Below are 24,623 nucleotides of genomic sequence, written 5' to 3'. Positions count from 1 at the left end.
ATTCTGGGGAACGACGACTAGCAGGAAATTCCGTTACTGAAGCGACGTCTCATTTAATTCATTTGCGACAACAGTGAAAGGTATTTACACTACACAGAAAATGGGAGGTCAAATTTATTTATTGATCTTCTGCAATATTGTTTTTGCTATCAGATCCATGTTCATTCTGATCCAAACAGAGAGACGGAAACTGGCACTACACGAAACAAGTCAGACACGCATCTGGTGGACTCGGTTCTACAGAAACGAAGAAACTTTACCATTACCAATAAAAATGTATATTGATAATACTAAAATTGATCAAGTAAGCAGACCGACTATCTCGGCAGCATAATTATGTAAGGTAACATATATAACAAAAGTGAGGTGCGGAATGGCTTTACCGTATAAATGGGTATGAATGTGGACTATAGAGAATCAATTCAGATGCCGCGGAAAACTCTCCAGCTGTAGCAGGCCGCAAAGAAATTGAAATCTCGAAGTGGTCGTAAGTCAAATAAAACGAATAGAATGAAGGAAAAGGAAATTTGTAGGACGTTTTCTCATAAATACACAAAATTTTAGTGTGTTTAGAGAATGTAAGAACCACTTCTTTATGTGTCAAAAAGTCTCAGGTGCACGGCTTCCCCTCTAGGGGGCTGTGAAACTTTTGAAGTTAGTAATGTTCAGAGACGGTGCTCAAACTGCTGCATGGTGAACATTTTTTCTGAGATGTTGCTGAAAATGTTCTTTATTTACATTAATACACAGGCATCTTCGTGCTAATGCTTGACTAATGCGCCAAAAGAACCAGCTGTTTCACGAATAATGACTGCAGCTTCAGCCAAACAGGCAGCCAGCTCCTCTGGAGTGTGTATCGGTGTCCCGTACACCAAACACTTCATTTTTCCAAGTAAAAGAAATCCACAGGAGTGAGCTCGGGACAAAGTGGTGACCACTTTACTGGCCCACCTCTCCCAATGTAGCAAATGGAGAAAACATTGTATACAAGTATTCTGACATCTGCGTCAAAATGTGGTTGTTAGTTAACTTCGTCAGAGTGCAATCAGCCAGCAAGAAATTACAAGCATCAACAGACGCTTTCATCTACACGCAGCATAACATAAACGATAACGATGTTATCCAGGGACATGGAGATTTTTAGCAGTAATTAAAGTTTTCCTTTCCTAATAGTAAGATGTAACTGTTTTGCAAGCGTCAGTGTGGTGCGTACGAAGCAGTCAAAACAACTGTGAACGTTGATCAAAGGGAGGTTTAGCGTCAAATCCCTCAAAGACTCCTAGCAAGGAAACAATGCAACTGTGACACTTTGGTAGCGCACAAACCTATTTATTTTTGTCCCGGGTTCGATTCCCGGCGGGGTCAGGGATTTTCTCTGCCTCGTGATGACTGGGTGTTGTGTGCTGTCCTTAGGTTAGTTAGGTTTAAGTGGTTCTAAGTTCTAGGGGACTGATGACCTTAGATGTTAAGTCCCATAGTGCTCAGAGCCAAAACTCTGTGGTGAGAAAATTAAGACAAAACTATTCCACCTTGTATGCAAGAGGAAGACTGCAATAATTCCCACTACTAAAAAGGCGGGTGCTGATAGGTGTGAATATTACAGCAGCATCAGCTTAATAAGCCGTGGTTTAAAAAAAAAAAAAAAAAAAAAAAAAACTAAAGAGGAATGGAAAAATTTGTAAATGGCTAACTCTGGAAGATAAGTTTGTGTTCCGGAGAGATGTCTTAACACGCGAGACTATACAAACCCTACAACTTATCATACAAGATCGACTTATAAAAGGTAAACTTACGTTTACAGCACTTGTAGACTTGGAGAAAGCTGCAAAACACTCTTATAATTCTGAGGGTAGCATGAGTAAATTATAGTAAGCGGTAAGTTATCTACGACTTGTACAGAAACCAGACAGTGATTACAAAAACCGAAGGGCATGAAACAGAAGCAGGAGTTGAGAAGTGAGTAACACGGGGTTGTAGTGTTCCCTATGTTGTACACTCAGCAAGCAGTAAAGGAAAACAAACAGAAAATATAAAGGGGATTGAAGATCACAGACATGAAAAGAACACTTTGAGGCTTGCGATGACATTGTAAATCTCTCAGAGCCAGTGCAGGGCTTGGAAGAGTAGATGAATGAAATGGATAATGCCTTCAAAAGAGGACAGAATGAGTATCAGGAAAGGTAAGAGAGTGGTATTGGAAGGTAGACGAAAAACGGTTCAGATGGCTCTGAGCACTATGGGACTTAACATCTGAGGTCATCAGTCCCCTAGACTTAGAACTACTTAAACCTAACTAACCTAAGGACATCACACACATGCATGCCCGTAGCAGCATTCGAACCTGCGACAGCAGCAGCAGCGCGGTTCCGGACTGAAGCGCCTAGAATCGCTCGGACACAGCGGCCGGCTGAATGTAGTCGAAACAAATAAAGTGGCACTGGAGGAATTACAGTAGGAAATGAGGTGGTAAATTTAGCTGATGAGTTTTGCTATTTGTTCAGCAATGTAGCTGATGATGGCTGAAGTAGAGATGATATAAAATGCAAACCAGCAATAGCAAAGAAGGCGTTTCTGAAAAAGATCGATTTGTTCACATGGAATATAAATTGAAATGTTCTGAAATATTTTCTGAACGTATCTGCCTGGAGTGTAGCCTTGTACAGCAGTGAAACGTAAGCGGTAAGCAATTCAGACAAGACGAGAACAAAAGCTTTTGAAATGCAGTGCTTAAAAGATGTCCAAAATTAATGCGTAGATAGAACAACTAATGAGGACAAAAAGAAAAATGTTGTTCAATCGAACTAAAAGAATTGAATCGTCAGTTTGGTAATGGAAGGAGGTGTGGAATGTAAAATTCGTAGACCACTTATGCTCGAATACAGTGAAGCAGACGCGGCGGAGGCGCGCGAGTGTGGACACGCACGTGTGCGTGCGTGTGTGTGTGTGTGTGTGTGTGTGTGTGAGTGCGTTCACTTTTTTATTTCAATTGTTGTTGGAGTTTTATTATTCCGACACTTTTATCCACATTTGTCTCAAAAACTTTTAGTACGCGCATTGAAGACCTCATTCCTGTGCGCCCTACCAATACATTATCATCGCTACAAAATAGAGGGGAGAATGGTGCGGGTATTGTATTTACTATTTTGACGACAGAACACTGCCCTCATTGTAAGGGATACTTCATTTTTTTCCCGCTGTAGCCTAACAATAAATGTCTTATCGCTGTTTACTTTTCTAACGCTTCTGTTCTGCTGGGCGCCATTGGCTTAACCGGCAACGCGCATGCGCGGGTCTCACAGTGGAGCGGTACAGCCATCTCTGGTGTGGCTTTGCCACGGCTGTGGCGGGAGGGGAGGGGCAGAGTGACAGTGGCAAGGTACAGGGTGGCACCGTGTCACACGCCACGTGACTTCACTGGCCGCTCTCAATTACCAGCCGCTATTTTTTGTGCGCCTCGGGAAACTTGTGAATTAAATTGTGCTGCGTGCCTTTTAGAGGGCCTCTGCTTCGGGGAAATGCATCGCTGAGCGCTGTAGATGCTCGCCGTTTTTCTCCTGTTGTCACCTCTGGTCGCATCGATAGTAATGGTACCTTTTTTGTGGTTCTGCAGTTTCTTTTGTCATTATCTTCCAGAAAGTGAGAAAACTTTTATAGTGTAGATTATTATCTGCCTCTGCAAAAAAAGTATGGACAAGAAGATGCTTTTTCTCTTAAATTTGAGCATCACACGCAAATATTGCATTAAGACTCGTGCTTCTTGATGGCTTCTACCGGTAACGACGAAGCGGCTTAGTAAGCATACAGCGCAAAAGCGACAAAAAAATAAAACTTTTAATATCTGTAATTTCGTAATGCAGCGTTGCTGGTGAGGCTTTGGTACAGTGAAACAAAACTGACACTATATACGGCTGGGTAGGTTCGACACGTTAACCGGTCGATGATAGACGTTACAAAAATGCTTGCAGTGTTTCAGTGAGTAATTGTTCGAAGTGGTCAGTACATGAATACACTTAGTGCAGAAGAAATGTTCAACATGCTTGGGCTGTAAATCGCATACCTAAAGAGTTGTTCCATTTCGCTGCTTCTACTCAGCAAGTGCTCATAGCTCTTACGTATGCATTTTAGAGCCCATGTTTGTAGAAAATATTCTTCTGGTTTTGGTCCATATGTCACCTCTCAAAATACGGAATAGTTTATTTTAATACACTGTACTCATGTGGTTTCGCCGGCCTAGGTGGCCGAGCGGTTCTAAGCGCTACAGTCTGGAAACGCGCCATCGCTACGGTCGCAGGTTCGAATCCTGCCTCCGGCATGGATGTGTGTGATATCCTTAGGTTAGTTGGGTTTAAGTAGTTCTAAGTTCTAGGGGACTGATGACCTCAGCGGTTAAGTCCCATAGTCCTCAGGGCCATTTGAATCATTTTTTTCACGAGGTTTCCGCGTTGCTATGTACATTGTGCCTTATACTTCTGTTAATTGCTTGTATACTTGTCAAGTCTAAAATAACGGTTCCCAGTTTGTTAAGCCCCAAATGCTCCTGTAGTGAATTTACTTAACTTATTGACTGAAGTTTACAGCTCCTATGGAATCATCAACAGATTCTTAGTTGCTGTAGAAACCAGCATAAATAAAATGAGAAGCATGCAGGCACCAATATTTACAGCATAAATATATGTTGGATATTGTAAGTTACTTAACCCTGATTAAACAGAACTGAATATGCTATTAATAACACAATTGTACCATAGGATTCCTATAATACAACGAAAAAGACCAAAATGCCCTGTCAGTACAAGAAGTTTCGGCATTGGTGGTATTAATGCTTCGGGTGTTCTACATTGTCTCCCCCCACTTGAGTACAACACACAGCACGGCCTTATTATCAAGTGAGACTGCCAGAAAATTTTTTCTTTGGGATGTCATTCTAGCTGCACGTCGTATTGGCTTGAATGTCCGTTATGTCAACAAAGTGTTGACAAATCGTGTGAATTTTTATTTTTCAGAATAAAAACAAAATGTGCTCGGTTCCAAAAAAAGAAAAAAAGGGCTCTGAGCACTATGGGACTTAACATCTGTGGTAATCGGTCCCGTAGAACTTAGAACTACTTAAACCAAACTAACCTAAGGACATCACACACATCCATACCCGAGGCAGAATTCGAACCTGCGACCGCAGCTGTCACGCGGTTCCAGACTGAAGCGCCTAGTACCGCACGGCCACACTGGCCGGCTCGGTTTCAGATCGGGTGAGTATGAAGTGTGGTTGAGAAATGGAACTTGTTTCTTCGCCAGAAATCTCAGTAGATGTACAGCCATGTGAGCGGGTGCGGTGTCGTGCAACAACAAGAACTCCCTTCCCTTACACTGTTGACAATGAATCCTCTGATTACTCTTGCACAACCGATCTAAGTCACCCAAATAACACATAGAGGTAGTAAAAACAACTAGTTAAAACCGATACCGGTATTCTAGTTCTTAATAACCAGTACTTTTCGCTATTTGTTTGATCTCGGTTAAAAAAAGATGTAATCTTCTTAATTTTCTTACTAATAAAAAAACGGAAATATCAATTAGCCATAGCAGCAATGTTAAAATTATTCGTTTTTAAATAGACCTTTTTTTAAAAGAAAAGGGAGCAGTTTTATCCGTATAATCTGCATTTGTCTGAAATATTGCGTTACTATAGAAAGTGGAATAAGCGATCAGTGACATTTTAGTAACAATGCAGTCAGAAATGAGCAACAAACAAATGGCATAAGAATTGGTGTAGGGTTGCAGAGACAGTAACGTCCCTGTTGCCGTGTGTCGTCGCTTAAGGGGAGGTTTACTATCTTTTGGTTAAAAAAACGGATTTTTTTTAAAATTGCATTTTTGGATCCATAAAAGTGTTTAGAATCCACCACCGAAACGATTTTTTCGAATATGGAACGGAAATGTGTGTTATTCGCGGTAGAACAAAAAAATGCACCTGCCTGAAATCGGCCTTTTTCACGTACCAGCTTTTTTCTTTCGGAGGACGAGTTATTGTACCGGTGCTTGGGAGGAAACACACAAGATTCAAATGAAAGCTTGAACGCGTGTGTTTCGAAGGTAGCCCCGGAGCATTAGCATTCTGGTGCGAGGACTGTGGAAATTGCGACTTTCTTTGCAGTGAGCAGCTTCAACGAAGCGTATTCAGCAATTCTTAACACCATGACAACGATGGGCGTCACCTTGGGACTCCATTCGACGCAGTTCGCCAAGCATTCGGACGACCACCGGATTGAAGCGTCCGAAAACCGCTTGTCCCCGGCCGTACGAGCGGCTCTGGAGCAGCGCTGGATGGCCCAGATCGAGCAGAACGCCCTCTATGAGGAAGAGGAAGGGCTGGTTTATGGACTAGGAATAGCAGATTGAACGTACGTTGCATAATATTGGATTTATATGTAGTCCAAACTTCAAACGCGTTTTTCTCGAAATGACTTTTTTTTGTCGCGCGGTATGGTAAGTTCAAATCTACTGAACCGATTAATATGATTCTTTGTTTCTAACGGAGCTAACTAAATTGTCTAGGAGTTGTACCACTTTTATTCCGATCCATCGACTATAAATATTTTTACTTGGCCGACGAAGTGGAGAAATCGATGAAAAAACCCTTTTTTTTCAAATGGCCGCCAATTTGTTCCTATGGTCCAAATAACTTAAGCGAGGTACAACTCCTAAAGAATCTTGTATACTTCACTAACTTCAACTCAATTTTGATTTCAGACGAGCAGGCTGACCTGTGACATACCACGCGTGGAGGTCTACAGCGAAATTTGGTTTCGTGCCGACGGCACTTCCGCCTTTGCTCTTCGATATTTCCGGTCGAAAAAATTCCAGTTTGTAGAGGAAATATCAATAAACATTTTGACCAAATTTGATTTTGATATCTATAACACATCCCGAGAAAACAATTATCAAAGAAAATGCTTTTTTTGGGCCAAAGATAGTAAACCTCCCCTTAAAGTACGCATGTACGTGCAGCGTGCGAGACCTGTCCACGCCCGATGTATACGGTAGTTTCTCGCTGTCGCCGCCGGACAGCCGTTATATTGCAGAGTATCACCAACCCTAGTCTGTAAATATTTTTGTGGAGTGACGTAGCAATGAAGGACAATGCTTCATTTACGTAAAAAGATTAAAGCTTTGTCTGCCGTTTCTACGAAATAATAAAAGAGGAAGAAAATAATGGTAACAGTAATAAATCAAAAACTTAACGGGAATTTATTGATAGTATACAATAAAAACAGAAAGTAGTTGATCTGCGGCCTATGCCTACATAACAGGCCTTTATCCACTTGTAGCCCTTGAAACCGCACAAATTAACAAGACGAATAGAGATCCTCAGGCTCACTTTTCAACATTTAGCACTGACTATTCGTAATGTCCAAATAATGGTATGATAGCCTATTACAGCATGATTTTTGGGCACAGTTTCAAAAAATTAGAATGTATAGGAGAATATTCATGAGTGTTTGCAGTTTCAACCACTTACGACATTTCGTGGAAAGCAACGAACAGTGGACTAAGTTCCCTTTTATTTGCCTGTTTAATTCAATATTTCGATTCTTTGTCTCTCGAAACTGAGTGAGTTAAAATTTTTCAACTTTTCTTCCATTTCTACAGGGAATAATAGGAATACTGAATCGAAATGGGTTATTTCAGAATTCAGATATTCTGAGCCGTTTGGCATGAGAAAAAAAAAGAAAAACGATTTAACCGGTAACAGGATGTTTTAGCGACAACCGCCATCTCTAATAATACTGGGAATCTACAGTGATATTACTGGGAACAAACTGCCTGTGGGTAACGCCGTGAGTGTTAATAAAGGCGATGATCATTGTCTTCAGTTTCGGTTTTGTGAGTCATGCCTTCTTTGTATTGGTGAACCTTGAGAGACACTTTCTACACTTTGTCGTTTTGTGGTAGGTTGTAACTGATAACATCAAGTCTTGTCACTTGGTGCTGTTTTCAGAAAGGAATAACTGTCCGCGTTTTTCCAGTTCAGTTACGTAATGGCAGTCGTCCGCGGGTCGATGGTTTGTTCTGGAGTCGGGGCGTACCGGATAGAATTTGCACACACTTTTCTCTTCTTCAAAATCTTCTGGAGAATATCTTGAGCACTTGATTAAGGATGTGTCGTTCTTCATTGATAGCTCTGCAAGAGAGGAGAACTAATTTTCTAATTGTTTCCATCGTATGAACCTCAGTTGGCACAGCCCGACCTCACTTTGTTTCTCGCGCGATAACTTTACCGTAAAACGTTTAAGCCACCTAAACACTTATGCACGGTGTGTTCTTCATGGTCTCAAATTGTCTACTTAGCCATTGTACCTAGCTGTACATGAATCGAAGCACTATTCGTTGTTCTGTTGCGATCTGCATCTCAACACCGTTGACACACTACGGCCGCACGTCCACTACTTAATACTGCCCGCTCGTAGCTGACTAACCGAATGCAGACCTGCTGCTTACAGTTGTTAGGTTAAGCTGACACTGAAGTTCCTCTGCTGAAGTCGAGGCCAGCAACAAGATCCCTCTTGGAACTTTTCGGACAGGCTATGAATTAGCACAATATTCTTGAAGTCCGTTCACGGTCATGAGCTGGCGGAGAGGTGAGAAACTGGGTTTATATTCTGAAAACAGTTGCTCAGATCCCCATCCGGCTAACTAGATTTAGTAATCTGTCATTTCCGTTTGTCACTTAGGACTCAGGCAGGGACGGTTGTTTTGAAACAGCACGCCCGAGTTTTATCCCTCTTCCCCAATCCACACTAGTGTCCCTCTACTGATTTCGTCCACGACAGGATATTGAGCCTAAATCTTTCTACTGCGAGCGCCATCCCTCAGGTCATGAGTTCAGTGGACTTCGAGGTACGGCAGGTGTTAACAAATGTCAGAGGCCAAGCTCCGAGGTCTGGTCTTTCGTCTACGGAATTGGGGCGCGCTGTTAGCTCGGGAGTTGGTGAGAAATGCTTGACCCCCGCACTCTGGCAGCTCACGTAGCTTGCGACAGGGCAGGTACACTGTGTGACAGTGAGGTGGTGCGGGGTGCCGTAGCGGGGACCGCTATCCACTAAGTGATGTGGGCCGGAGGACACAATAGGCGCCAAAGTCATATTTCTCCCCCTCTGTTCCACTCGCGGCCCGGGCGAGGGAAAAACCAGTGTCTGAACGCCTCAGTACGAGCTCTAATTTCCCTTATTTTTGAATGGTGATCATTGCGCGATTTGAAAGTTGGTGGTAATAATATATGCTCTACACCCTCGGCAAAGATCGGATTACGGAATTTAGTGAGCAGCTCCTTACGTTTAGCGCGTTGTCTATCTGCAAGTGTGTCCCACTTCAAACTTTCTATGAGATTTGTTACGCTCTCGCTATGGCTAAATATACCAGTCACGAATCTTGCCGCTCTTCTTTGGATCTTCTCAATCTCTTGAATCAGACGAACGAATGTATTTTAAGCAATTTCCTTTGTCAAAGGACTGCATCGCTTCAGGATTCTACCAATAAACCGCAATCTAGAGTTCGCCTTGCCCGTTACTTGTGTAATCTGATCATTCCATTTGAGATCATTTCGAATAATCACACCCAGATACTTGACGGACGTTACCGCTTCCAAAGACTGGGCGTTTATTTTGGACTCGTACATCAATGGTGATTTTCGCCTTGTTATTCGCACTAGGTTACACTTAATAATATTGAGAGATAACTGCCAGTCATTACACCACACATCTATTTTCTGCAAATCCTCATTGATTTGTTCACAACTTTCGTGTGATACTACTTTCCTGTAGACCACAGCATCATCGGCAAACAGTCTAATGCCGCTGTCAATACCATCAACCAGATCGTTTATGTAAATCGTAAAAAGCAGCGGACCTATTACATTGCCCTGGGGTACACCTGAAATTACGCTTGTTTCTGTTAAAGTCACCCCATTCAGGACTACATACTGCTCTCTGTCTGTTAGAAAACTTTCTATCCAACCACATATGTCATCGGATAGTCCGTAAGTGCGCATGTTTTGGAGCAAGCGACAGAGCGGAACTGAGTCGAACACTTTTCGAAAGTCGACAAATATGGCCTCAACCTGGGACCCGGTATCTAGAGCCTGTTGTATATTATGCACAAAGGGGGCCAGCTGTGTCTCGCATGACCGTTGTTTCCTAAAACCGTGCTGGTTTCTGCAGATGAGCTTCTCAATTCTAGAAAGGTCATTACGTCTGAACACAAAATATGTTTCATGATTGTACAACAAATTGACGTCAGTGAAATTGGATGATAATTATGTGCATCCGATTTTCTACCCTTTTAATAGATTGCTATGACCAGAGCCTTCTTCCAGTCCCGTGGAACTTTCCGCTGTTCCAGTGATCTCTGATAGATGATGGATAAGAATGGTGCTATATTTGAAGCATAGTCAACATATAGTCTTACAGGGATACCGCCTGGGCCAGACGCCTTCCTGGCGTCTTAGGATCTTAACTGTTTTACAATCCCGAATACACTAAGCACTATGTCAGCCATCATTGCGTTTATTTGCCTCTGTGGATACCATGGGCCTTAGAACTCTCGCGAAGGGTCGTGCGCTTAGATCTTAGATCTGTAGCCTCAGATGTCTTCTGAATGGTAGGTGTCGTGAAGACCGAAGCCTAGAGCTCCCTCATCATATGCAGCGCATACCCAAGAAGGCAATATAGACACTCGGGTGCCCACCCAGCAATCAGAAGATGGCAGCTTGCAGTCAGACGGTTTGGTCCTTCATCAGAGTACCCCAGTAGGTCCACATCCCCTACCGGTCGTGGCTGTGACTCGTCGATACGGGCAGCGTGGAGCGATGAAGTCCAACCAGAGTCTGGCTGACCGGGGTAGCCGTGCGGATCTAGGCGCGTCAGTCTGGAACCGCGAGACCGCTACGGTCGCAGGTTAGAATCCTGCCTCGGGCATGGATGTGTAGGTTAGTTAGGTTTAACTAGTGCGATTGATGACCTCAGAAGTTAAGTCGCATAGTGCTCAGAGCCATCCAACCACAGTCTCGCAGGTGAAGTGCTCAGGCAGGCACCAAGCAGCAGATTACATTTCTCCAGTAGAGCTAACCTGTATTTAGCGAGACTCTCATTCCTTTGGGACCAGTGGTGTGGCTGCAATGAGCAGACACTGAGGCCGAGGTGTCTGAGACAAGGGTATTCAATATTCAAAAATCATACATCACACATATGGTTCAAATGGCTCTAAGTACTATGGGAATTAACATCTGAGGTCATCAGTCCCCTAGACTTAGAACTCGTTAGGTGAACATTTGCTCTTGTGTGTCAGGAGTCATGTCGGCACCGTGGTGTCTCAGTTAACTATGATTTTCCCGAGTCTCTGCATTTCTCATCAGTACTATAACGCCTATGAGTGCCGGTTGGTTGGTTGGTTGATTTGGGGGTAGAGGACCAAACAGCGAGGTCTTCGGTCCCATCGAATTACGGAGGAATGGTGAAGGACGTCGGCAGTGCTCTTTTAAAGGAACCATCCCTGCACTTGCCTCAAGCTTTTTGGAGTGCCGGAGCTCGGGTGTTTGGATGTCATTACTCTGTATTGTGAGGTTTGCAGACCGACGATCTGGGTGCTGTCTTACTACACCGTTGGCACTTTTTGCTAAGGTTCTCCTCGCTGTGTGGCAGTTAGCAGTGCCCTGCTTCGCATATTCCAGGTAACGATTGGGACACACAGTCTGTGTCGGACTCGGTGGAGCAGTAGCTTCGGAAATTTATCCATGTGAGCCGGCAGGAGGGGCTGAGCGGTTCTAGGCGCTACAGTCTGGAACTGCGCGACCGCTATGGTCGCAGGTTCGAATGCTGTCTCGGGCATGGATGTGCGTGATGTCCTTGGGATTGTTAGGTTTAATTAGCTCTAAATTCTAGGGCACTTGATGATCTTAGCTGTTAAGTGCCACAGTGCTCAGAGCCATATGAACCATTTATTCATGTGCCAGGGAACGTGGTTGCTGTGCAACAGTTTCTTGCTTGCTATCGCATTTCAATGTACTCTAGAAGTGTTCCCAACGATTTAGAGAACCTTGTTCTTGAATATCGTCTGCCTCCTTTGCTGAGTCCTCAGCGCAACTAAATGCCATGCGGTTTCGATCCCCTTCGGAGAATGAGATTTCTTCGCCCGGGGACTGGATGTTGTGTTGCCGTCACCATATTTCCATCGACACCCAAATAGCCCAATGTGTCGTCAATTATAAACGCTTGCAACTTGATGGCGGAACTTCCTCAGCTCGGAACTCCCGGCCATCAGAGCCATTCGATCATCTCATTCCATTTTCTTGAATGTTGAACAGCCTAAAATTTGTCTCGCATCAAATGTATCAGTCCCTGAAAGTTATCTTGTAGCTATTAGGTTACTCGGTACTTCTGGATGAACTTCGAGAAAAAAAAGGTTGCTAAAGGGAGAGCACAAGTTTCTGTAACTACTCTCACATCGGTAGGTGACTGAATGGACACAAAATGATACGGTAGAGAAGGCGCCTTACCGGGTGTTTCAGCAGTTTCCGTTTTAAAACAGCAACTTTCAGTAGCGAGTGAGAGTGGCTACCTACACCGCGTAGAGCGCCGAGGCGCAATCTGCGCGTCATTACGTAATTAGCCGTTTGACTGCTGGTGGCACCATTACGCCGCCCCCTGCCCTGGCGCGTGTCGCTCGCGTTGAGTGAACCCCTCTGAATGAGAGACCATTTGTCAGGCCGGCCCCGCTGAGGCCTCTCGGACGAAATAAGCAATAAACGGGAGTGCTGCGGCGCAGGGCCGCCTTTTGAAGGGGCCAACAGCAGGTGAGCTGGCCGCAATCGCTTTCCAAGGACGACGCGTTTCGGTGCCGTTGTTCCGTACGGACCAATTTATGAAAATGGGTTTCCGAGGAAAACTTTGATGGAAGACTTTCCGCTTCGTGTTATTTCACCATTATCTGAAAGCTACGCAGTTGATGTATTGAAAAGAAAGACTACTAACGTCACTCGAGCTACTTTCTTACTTGTGGTACGACTGCTTTACTCGGTCACTGTAGACAGCTTTGTTACCAAAATAAAAGATACTTATTATCGGTTTGAAAGAGAGGACCTATTTCCTTGCGTCAATCAGTGAAAAAGCATCTGTTTCACCTTTCAGCTAAATACAGGAAAAAGAGCGAAGTGGTTAAGACACTGCAGACGTATTCGGGGTTGGGGTTTAATGTTCCTGTCTTACAGTTCATATTATGGTTTTCCACCTTTCATCTACATTACTTCCGATAAGTAGCTCTCAGCCGATTTCTTTCCTTACTCCTTGTTCTAGCTGAAGTACTTATCTCGCATCACACCAATTTTGCAACATTTCCCTGCTCAGCACGAGAGCTTCGTAACGTTTCTCTGCTCAACGGCTGAAGTCCGCAACTATAACCTGCTCGGAAAACGAAAATGGCTCTGAGCACTATGGGACTAAATATCTGAGGTCATCAGTCCCCTAGACTTAGAACTACTTAAACCTAACTAACCTAAGGGCATCACACACATCCATGCCCGAGGCAGGATTCGAACCTGCGACCGTAGCGGTCTGGGAAAACGACGCTGCAGTTTGGTTAATGCTGTCCTCACTGCCCCGCAACTAGCAGCAGGCCCCAAATTTTCTGTTCGTGACTTCTTTAACGTGTCAGTAAGCCATATAGGAACGTAGCATTGTTAACCTAAAGATAACTTTAACATTTTTATTCAAAGTCTGGAAACACTAAATTATTATGTCATATACCCTAGTTGACTGAAAGATAACGAAATAATGCTTAAGGGAAATACATTAGATAATAATGACTTTGCAGTTCAGGTACTTCAGAAAATATTTGTAAGCAGCCAATAATATTTCAGCTTTCTAAGGAATACACTTCAGTAAATCCAACCTTTTCGTTCAAACATTTTGTGGTAGCACAATATGGTTCTGGGTGGCTACTAGTTTTCCTGTGCAGTTCCTGGTATCGTGACAGCGATACATGTCAGAGGAGGACTGATTTTTTCCCCTTGTAAAATGAAAAACGCCAGAACCTGAAGTGCTGATATCGCGTGGACATACATTGTACCAAACTGCCTAGCCTGTATTAGAAATCGTGGTTCTTATGTGTGTTAAATTTAGAGATGTTACAGGACCAGTGGGACCTTTCGAAAAGGCGGAGCTGTGTGCAAGAGGGAGCAGATCTGTGAGGCTAGCGACATTAAACTGATGCCTATGTGTCGTTTTTCAGTATCAGATATTCCTTGGTATCGTGGGCATATTCTTTCTAATTTCAGGAATTTATTAAAAAGGATGAGTCACTCAAAATAACGTGCTCTTCGTGTCCACTTTCCGTTCAATCCTTTTCCGAGAAGAAAAATATCGTTATGTTTGGACATCAAATTTCAAGTAAACAGATTCTGCAAAGAAACGGATATCACTTAGGTGTCGAGCTACAAGTGAAAAGTAACCTCTATGACGCTCTGCGAGTAACCACGCAGAATTTCTACAGTTTATTCATCGAAGTGTTCGCGAATTCTTCGCCAAGATGTGAAAGTGAACGCCTTCAAAGGTGTAGCTACACACTATTTGATCAAAATATCCGGGACCTCTACGTAATGTAGAACTGACTACTAGATGTCAGGAGAGGCATATCCACCAGTATAAAAGGCGGCGAGGGGTACTGAGTAGTTAGTAGCAGCAGATTGGGTCGAGCAGGATAGCTCTGTGACTTCGAACGCGAACTAGTCATTGATGTCACTTGAGTAACGGATTCACCACGAACGTTTCAGTGTTTCTAAAGCTGCCCAAGTCGACTGTTGGTCATGTGATTACAATGTGGAAACGCAAGGTAACAACCACAGCTAAAACAAGGTCATGCAGCTCTCGTGTGCTGACGAAAAAGGACCGTAGGAATCACTTGTGATTTTCAAAGCTCTGTCAGCAGTCATGCTAGTACAATTACTGTGATTAGGGAGTCCAAAAGACTGGGAGTACAGTGGTCGAGCAAATCCTCATAAGCAACACATTTCCGTAGACAATACTAAGCGACGCTTCAAGCGGTGCAAAGAGCGATGCCACTGCACAGTAGGCGACTGGAAGCGAGTAATTTGGAGTGACGGTTCCTGGACGACAGTATCTGCCATCATCCGTAGGGCCGTCAGTAAAGTATGGAGGAGGTAGTGTTACTGTGTAATGGTGTTTTCCGTGGTTAGACTTTGAGCATCTTATTTCCCTGAAAAAAAATGGTAAACGCGGAAGGATATGAACACATTTTACAACAATGTGAACAGTATGCAGTTGAGTAACAGTACGGAGACCTTGATGGTTTGTACGAGCGTGGTGCAGCACCCTGTCATGATGTAGCATCTGTGCGGCTGTGGCTTGTGGACAATAATATTCCTGAAATGGACTGCCCTGCCAAGAGTCCATTCCTGACCCATTCAGACAGCAGGGGCTCCTATTTGAGAACCAATTAAATCGGCTGGAAGATCACTGTCTTCTACTAGAAACCACTACCAGCTCGTTTGTGTTCTTGATTAAACAGTGATTTCATACCGCAGCATTTTTTTGAGTTGCTAAATTGTGCAGTGCTGAGCAACATTGGTGAGAAAGTGACTGACTGCTCCTCCTGAAAGCCCAACGTTGAGTGCGAGGCAGATATGACTTCTCTCAGTACAACGTGAGAAATTGGGAGAAGAAGTCGTGTTTCTAACGGTGACGTCGCAGCCTCCACTAGGGCACTAGCACTACACAGGTAATATCGTCAGCGACGCATTGTCCAGAGAGCCATGTGGATGGTGGTATAACCTCATGGTACAGAATATTAGTGACCCTTTAAAGGAAGCACATGGGTGGCTTTGGAGCGTTTTAGACTGTATACAACTGGCCCACGCTGTCGTGTGACCCCTCTCCGCTGACGTAAAACAGTGGCAGTGAAGTGACAGGTGTTGTAAGTAGGATGTTTAGGTTTTTATATTGGTAATGCCACGTAGCGCTCTGTATGAAAATCACTGGCTGTGCTGCGTGCAGTCTGTGGCTAGTTTGCATTGTTGTCTGCCATTGTAGTGTTGGGCAGCTGGATGTGAACAGCGCGTAGTGTTGCGCAGTTGCAGGTGAGCCGCCAGCAGTGGTGGATGTGGGGAGAGAGATGGCGGAGTTTTGAAATTTGTAAGACTGGATGTCATAAACTGCTATATATATTATGATTATTAAGGTAAATACATTGTTTTTTCTCTATTAAAATCTTTCATTTGCTAACTATGCCTATCAGTAGTTAGTGCCTTCCGTAGTTTGTATCTTTTATTTAGCTGGCAGTAGTGGCACTAGCTGTTTTGCGGTAGTTCAAGTAACGAAGATTTTTGTGAGGTAAGTGATTTGTGAAACGTGTAGGTTAATGTTAGTCAGGGCCATTCTTTTGTAGGGATTATTGAAAGTCAGATTGCGTTGCGCTAAAAACATTGTGTGTCAGTTTAAGGACAGTCATGTATAATTGTTCAGAGGGGACGTTTCATATGGATCCTGGCAGGGTCGCCATATGAAACGTCCCCTTTGAACAATTATACATGACTGTCCTTAAACTGACACACAATATTTTAGGCGCAACGCAATCTGACTTTCAATAATCCCTACAAAAGAATGGCCCTGACTAACATTAACCTACACGTTTCACAAATCACTTACCTCACAAAAATCTTCGTTACTCTAACTACTGCAAAACAGCGAGCGCCACTACTGCCACCTAAATAAAAGATTCAAACTACGGAAGGCACTAACTACTGATAGGCATAGTTAGCAAATGAAAGATTTTAATAGAGAACAAACAATGTATTTACCTTAATAATCATAATATATATATATATAGCAGTTCATGACATCCAGTCTTACAAATTTCAAAATTCCGCCATCTCTCTCCCCACATGCACCACTGCTGGCGGCTCACCTCCAACTGCGCAACGCTACGCGCTGTTCACATCCAGCTGCCCAACACTACAATGGCAGACAACAATGCAAACTAGCCCAGACTGCACGCAGCACAGCCAGTGATTTTCATACAGAGCGCTACGTGGCGTTACCAATATAAAAACCTAAACAGCCTACTTACGGTGTGTGCCACTCGAATGAATGAAATCTCTGCAATGAGCTGGAGCGACGAGGAGTCGTGACAATATGGTTTGGAGGTGCTCATAACCATACCGCGAATAAAGTTGCCTGGCCTGATTTTTGCATATTAACAGAGCCTGTCCAACATATCTACAGGGAATGGTGTACCACAACATACTACATCTCTCTCCCTTTCTCTCTCTATCTATCTATCTATCTATAGCAGCAGTGAGCGGGCCCGCCATCCGTACCCAATTCCCTCAAGGCTGCGCCCTCCTCTTGATGTACATCGGAATCACAAGAGCCCTCCGTTATCTCTCTGTGGAGAAAGAAGGCCCATCATGGCTTGCTAATTCTACGTTCAGTTTAACACGTCGGAGCTATCGCAGTAGACTTTGTAGACCACGGACATGTAGATGTGTACATTTATACTTAATCAGTGGGCGAAATTCTTCATGACCCGCTGAGGTGTCGGAACATTGATACTGTCGATGATCTCCTGAATGGCTGTTTTCAGCTTAGCACTGGTTTTGGCGTTATTGCTGTACACGTTGTCTTTAATGTAGCCCCACAAAAACGAGTCGCATATGTTCATATCCAGAGAATATGGCGGCCAATCGAGCTCAATGCCAGTGGCCTCTGGGGACCCCAGAGCCAGAATGCGATCCCGAGAATGCTCCTCCAGGACATCTAACAATCTCCTGCTTCGATGGGGCCGAGCTCCGTCTTGCATGAACTGCGTCTTGTCGAAATCAGAGGAGGAGGAGGAGGACATTAAGTGTTTAACGTCCCGTCGACAACGAGGTCATTAGAGACGGAGCGCAAGCTCGGGTGAAGGAAGGATGGGAAAGGAAATCGGCCGCTCCCTTTCAAAGGAACCATCCCGGCATTTGCCTGAAGCGATTTAGGGAAATCACGGAAAACCTAAATCAGGATGGCCGGAGACGGGATTGAACCGTCGTCCTCCCGAATGCGAGTCCAGTGTGCTAACCACTCGAAATCAGAGTCACTTTGGATAATGGGTATGAAATCACCTTCAAAATCCTTCTCGTACCGTTCGGTAGTCACCGTCCCATCAAGGAATATCGCTCCGATATATATACATATTGCCAATGCAGAGGAAGAAAGCCCCGCACGGTACCGTGGTTGGCGGAGTATACTCTCTCTCTACAGATATATACAGGGTGAGTCACCTAACATTACCGCTGCATATATTTCGTAAACCACATCAAATACTGACAATCGATCCCACAGACCGAACGTGAGGAGAGGGGCTAGTGTAATTGGTTAATACAAACCATAAAAAAATTCACGGAAGTATGTTTTTTAACACAAGCCTACGTTTTTTTAAATGGAATCCCGTTAGTTTTGTTAGCACATCTGAACATATAAACAAATACGTAATCAGTGCCGTTTGTTGCATTGTAAAATGCTAATTACATCCGGAGATATTGTAACCTAAAGTTGACGCTTGAGTACCACTCCTCCGCTGTTCGATCGTGTGTATCGGAGAGCACCGAATTACGTAGGGATCCAAAGGGAACGGTGATGGACCTGAGGTACAGAAGAGGCTGGAACAGCACATTACGTCCACATGCTAACACCTTTTTATTGGTCTTTTTCGCTGACGCACATGTACATTACCGCGAGGGGTGAGGCACACGTACACACGTGGTTTCCGTTTTCAATTACGGAGTGGAATAGAGTGTGTCCCGACATATCAGGCCAATAGATGTTCAATGTGGTGGCCATCATTTGCTGCACACAATTGCAATCTCTGGCGTAATGAATGTCGTACACGCCGCAGTACATCTGGTGTAATGTCGCCGCAGGCTGCCACAATGCGTTGTTTCATATCCTCTGGGGTTGTAGGCACATCACGGTGGTACACATTCTCCTTTAACGTACCCTACAGGAAGAAGTCCAGAGGTGTAAGATCAGGAGAACGGGCTGGCCAATTTATGCGTCTTCCACGTCCTATGAAACGCCCGTCGAACATCCTGTCAAGGGTCAGCCTAGTGTTAATTGCGGAATGTGCAGGTGCACCATCATGCTGATACCACATACGTCGACGCGTTTCCAGTGGGACATTTTCTAGCAACGTTGGAAGATCATTCTGTAGAAACGCGATGTATGTTGCAGCTGTTTGGGCCCCTGCAATGAAGTGAGGACCAATGAGGTGGTCGCCAATGATTTCGCACCATACATTTACAGTCCACGGTCGCTGTCGCTCCACCTGTCTGAGCCAGCGAGGATTGTCCACGTACCAGTAATGCGTGTTCCGTAGATTCACTGCCCCATGGTTTGTGAAACCCGCTTCATCGGTAAACAGGTTGAACTGCAACGCATTCTCTGTTAATGCCCATTGACAGAATTGCACTCGATGATTAAAGTCATCACCATGTAATTGCTAATGTAGCGACACATGAAACGGGTGAAAGCGGTGACGATGCAGTATACGCATGTCACTACTTTGACTCAGTCCACCGACTCTCGCAATGTCCCGTGTACTCATGTGTGGGTTCATGGCAACAGCAGCTAACACACCAACTGCACCCGCTTCTCCTGTGACGGGCCTGTTACGGACCCGTTTGCGTGCTACGACCATACCTGTTGCGTACAGTTGGCGGTAGATGTTTTGCAATGTGCGGCACGTTGGATGCTCTCTGTCCGGGTACCGTTCTGCATACACCCTGCAGGCTTCAGCTGCATTTCGTCGACACTCGCCATAGATGAGTATCATCTCCGCCTTTTCAGAGTTCGAATACACCATGGCCACAGTTCCTACAACACTACACTATCACAGACGTCTGGTAACACGGTGTACTACAGTTGGTCTGCGTGCGAAGACAAATGCAGAATAACAATAGCAGCAAGCGCTACATGCGGACACTGTGACAGCTAGACCAAACCACAACAATGCACTACAGACACACTCGTAATCACGGTCGTCATCGTAAACATGTCCCTGCAGATGCTGCTCGCCGACCGTGGCCCGTGTTTGTTACAACACGCAACTGAACGTCGGAGGTTTCAAGCGTCAACTTTAGGTTACAATATCTCCGGATGTAATTAACATTTTACAATGCAACAAACGGCACTGATTACGTATTTGCTTATATGTTCAGATGTGCTAACAAAACTATCGGGGTTCCATTTAAGAAAACGTAGGTTTGTGTTAAAAAACATACTTCCGTGCATTTTTGTATGGTTTGTATTAAACAATTACACTAGCCCCTCTCCTCACGTTCGGTCTGTGGAATCGGTTCGTCAGAATTTGATGTGGTTTACGAAATGTGTCCGGCGGTAACGTTAGGTGACTCACCCTGTATATATATATATATATATACTCCGCCAACCACTAACAATCTTGTAATACGGTGTAAATGTAGTGCTGGTAGAAACATAACATCTGACAGAAACAGGAAACAAATTATAAGTGACAGTCGGTTTCAGACAGGAGAGGAATTGTCGCCGTCAGCCAGTGAACGTTTATCTCAGCTTCCGAGCGAATAATGCGATGGGAATTTCATGCAATGAATATTTGGAGAGTCCGGAGGTAGCTGTGTGATGTTTTTGGAGTGTTTTCTGATCCAATGACTTAGGCCCAGTCATTCAGGTTACCGTGAGAATGGACAGGATGTTTATTTCCACATTTTCGGACCATTTCTTGTACATCGTTATGAATAATTGCTGTTTGGTGGAGTCTGATACGTCTAATCGCACCCTGACTTCACTATAAATTACCCAATCCTAATTCCAGAAAACGTCAACGACTATTTGGAACGGCTGGCGAAATGTAACGGTGAAGACCTTCACAGTTTGCAAGCTCTACAGTATCTAATTATCAATGAGTGACTTCCGGTGGGTACAGCATCCCTGGCGAAACATACTGACTCAAAATGGTTCAAATAGCTCTGAGCACTATGGGACTTAACTGCTGTGGTCATCATTCCCCTAGAACTTAGAACTACTTAAACCTAACTAACCTAAGGACATCACACACCTCCATGCCCGAGGCAGGATTCGAACCTGCGACCGCAGCGATCGCGCGGTTCCAGACTGTAGCGCCTAGAAGCACTCGGCCACTCCGGCCGGCAAACATACTGACTGTTGCTCACCGAACTGAGGGCATTATTATTAATTAGAGATATACGCTTGAGTTATATTAATTGTTTATTCAAATCACGTCCGGTTGCGGTATGTAAAATCTCATCTTCAGGTATATGAAAGTATTTTATTTTGTAACACATACATGTAGAAAGCTACAATAGCTGCAGTCACTGCATGCTGATGGAAACTGTGTGCCGCCGTGTAGCCGCACGGTAGGAACGCCAGTCATAACTGGATGGAGCTGTGGGTGTTACAAAATACAATAATTTCATAAAACTGAAGATGGGATTTTAAATCCCGAAACCGGTCATAGTCTGACTAAATAATTAGTACACCTTAAGCGGATTGCTCTTCATTGCTGCGGATTGCTCCCGCAGCTGAGAGGCTGAAGCAGTGGTACTTGATGTTAGCGTGATGTCTACTGAGTTTACTGTTTATTTCTCCGTAGTGCGTATTGTCCCTGTACTCGGCGATGAGTTCTGGGGTATTGCGAGTAATGAACAGGACACGTGTGCGATAGACAGGATGTGGTGAAACAGCGAGGGCAGCTGACAGGCACCAGCGGAGCAGGTAGGCGGAGTGCGAGTGACGCAGCGAGTGAAGAGTGGGGCCCACTTGTGCGGCCATTACCGGCGCGGTACAAGCAAACTGGGCTAATCGACAGCGGCCGGTGAAGCCAATCGACAGCAGGCACAGTGAGTGACGGCTGTTTACTCTGCGCTGCCGTGTGTGTGCCTGCAGGCACTCCGCGAACGAGGCCGTCCTGAGAGCTCCCCAGCCTGACCACCGGCATCGCCGATCCGCGCTCGATCCACGTGTGGCGCTGAGTTGCGAGTACCACTGCTGGCCTGCGCTGCAGATGTTAGAGCGGATGGATGTTTAGTCCAACATGTAGGGAATTAAATCTCTGTATTCTTCTGTGTAACTGTCAGCGGTCGTAGGTTTTGCTTGTCGAGTAGAGCTGTAATACTTAAGTTCTGAATAGAAACGCGAGGGCCGGCCGGTGTGACCGAGCGGTTCTAGGCGCTTTAGTCTGGAACCGTGAGATCGCTACGGTCGCAGGTTCGAATCCTGCCTCGGGCATGGATGTGTGTGATGTCCTTAGGTTAGTTAGGTTTAAGTAGTTCTAAGTTCTAGGGGACTGATGACCTCAGATGTTAAGTCCCATAGTGCTCAGAGCCAATTGAACAAACGCGAGTTTTCTTGTACAGCAGTGACAATTAGAAACGAACACCATGTAGCAATTGTCGGGGATGAATGTACGATGCGTGTTTTTTAAGTAAGTACCGTTTTGAAATTTAAAAAAGAATTTTATTTTTACATGAAAGCCTGTACCTTAATCTACGCACTGGTGCCATTACAGTCTGATTATTCCTTGTTTACGTTGTGTATTGAGTGTTTAAGATGCCTCCGATAATCATGAGTCCCGCCGGTTGTGAAGTACGGGCTGTTATAAGATTTCTTAGTGGTAAAGGCCTAAATGCGATCGATATTCATCGTGAGATCTGTGCAGTTTACGGAGAAAACATTATAAGTGATGGAATGGTAAGAAAGTGGGTGAGAGCATTTAAATATGGCCGCACGATTTCCTCCTTGCGGAATGACTTTCCTAACCTTTCTCGTAGTGTTTAAAAAAATGGTTCAAGTGGCTCTGAGCACTATGGGACTTAACTTCTGAGGTCATCAGTCCCCTAGAACTTAGAACTACTTAAACCTAACTAACCTAAGGACATCACACACACCCATGTCTGAGGCAGGATTCGAACCTGCGACCGTAGCAGTCGCGCTCGGCCATTCTGGCCGGCCGTAGTGTTTCGTATGGGATTGCAACCGAGCACTTGAATTACCGAAAATTGTGCGCACGTTGGGTGCCGAAATTGTTGACTTGACGGATGTGCACAAACCCAAACGTTTAGACAGTGCATTGACTTTGCTTGAGCGGTGCCACAACGACGGTGATGATTTATTAAGCCAAATTGTTACGGGCGATGACACATGGGTGGCCTACGACACACCAGAATCAATGGAACAGTCCATGGAAGTTGAACAAGGGAATCGTTTAGCTGCAAGATAATGCCCGTCCGCATGTGGCGAATCAGACCAAAGATCTCATCACATCTTTTCGATGGGAAACTCTAGATCATCCCCCGTACAGCACCGATGTTGCGCCCAATGACTAACATCTTTTCCTGCACTTGAAGAAACACCTGGGTGGTCAGCGTCTTCAAGACGATGACGAAGACAAAACAGTGGTGATGCAGTGGTTAACAAGTCAGGCGGCAGACTTCTATGAGGAGGGTATTCACAAAACTGGTACAACGTTATGACAAGTGCCTCAATATTGACGGAAATCATGTAGAAAAGTAGATTATGGCACAGGCTTTCATGTAAAAATAAAATTATTGACATATCTTAGCACGTCTTTCTTTAATTTCAGAACGGTACTTACTTAAAAAACAAGCCTCGTAATTCACATATTCTACTGTATAAGGTAAGCTCTTATATAGCAGTAACAGCGTAAGAGATACCCACTGAGTATAACTTTCAGCAAATCCCAGTTACGCGTTATCGTGGTTATTCTCCCACATATAATGAACATATTATTTTGGAGGCCGGACAATCACAGCCAAAATTAAACGCGGTGAATAAAATTTTCCGCACTGCCTGTTAAAATACTTTTCTTGAAATGTCACTATCGGTTACGCATCAGTGGAGATGCATTTTCAGGTGATCTAAACAAAAATTAAAACATTATATAATTACAGTAGTTTGAAAATAGACGTGTACTACCATAAAGGGCCATGCATCGATGAAAGCTGTGTACTCACACTAAAATATAAAACTGACTGGAAGCACAGAACACATATAAGTGGTAGGAAGGCGAATAAACATATTTAAAACTACCTGACTCCCGTATAATTACGGTAACTGATTCCTTGAAAACACCACATTAACATATCTCAACTTCGACAGATGGCTATAATGGAGCCTTGAATGTTTTATCTTGCTGTAGACAGCACAGCAGCATGCACGACGACAGCGTAAACTGTACTGATGGGTCGATATTACATGCCACATGTGTGAAGTGGTGCTAGCATGCGTCGTGGACTCAAACGATGCTACACTACTGGCCATTGAAATTGGTACACGACGAAGATGACGTGCTACAGACGCGAAATTTAACCGACAAGAAGGAGATGCTGTGATATGTAAATGATTAGCTTTTCAGAGCATTCACACACGGTTGGCGCCGGTGGCGACACCTAAACGTGCTGAAATGACGGCGGGCGGTGTGGCCGAGCGGTTCTAGGCGCTACAGTCCGGAACCGCGCGACCGCAGCGGTCGCGGGTTCGAATCCTGCCTCGGGCATAGGTGTGTGT

At 44.5% G+C, this 24,623-nt stretch overlaps 1 protein-coding gene across 1 annotated transcript in view; it reads right to left on the bottom strand.

The window, feature by feature from the left end:
• Positions 1 to 21,869, bottom strand: part of LOC126474728 (homeobox protein Nkx-3.2-like) — a 64,663-nt gene extending 42,794 nt beyond the window's left edge. Inside the window, exon 1 of the mRNA XM_050102207.1 lies at positions 21,674 to 21,869. Within this exon, the coding sequence (XP_049958164.1) occupies positions 21,674 to 21,869 (196 nt within the window). The remainder of the gene's footprint in view (positions 1 to 21,673) is intronic.
• Positions 21,870 to 24,623: the final 2,754 nt, after the last annotated feature.

This window comes from Schistocerca serialis, chromosome 4, assembly GCF_023864345.2.
Source record: "Schistocerca serialis cubense isolate TAMUIC-IGC-003099 chromosome 4, iqSchSeri2.2, whole genome shotgun sequence".
Lineage (NCBI taxonomy): Eukaryota > Metazoa > Arthropoda > Insecta > Orthoptera > Acrididae > Schistocerca > Schistocerca serialis.
Note: the sequence above shows the minus strand (reverse complement) of the source record. Positions and strands in the feature narration are given on the sequence as shown.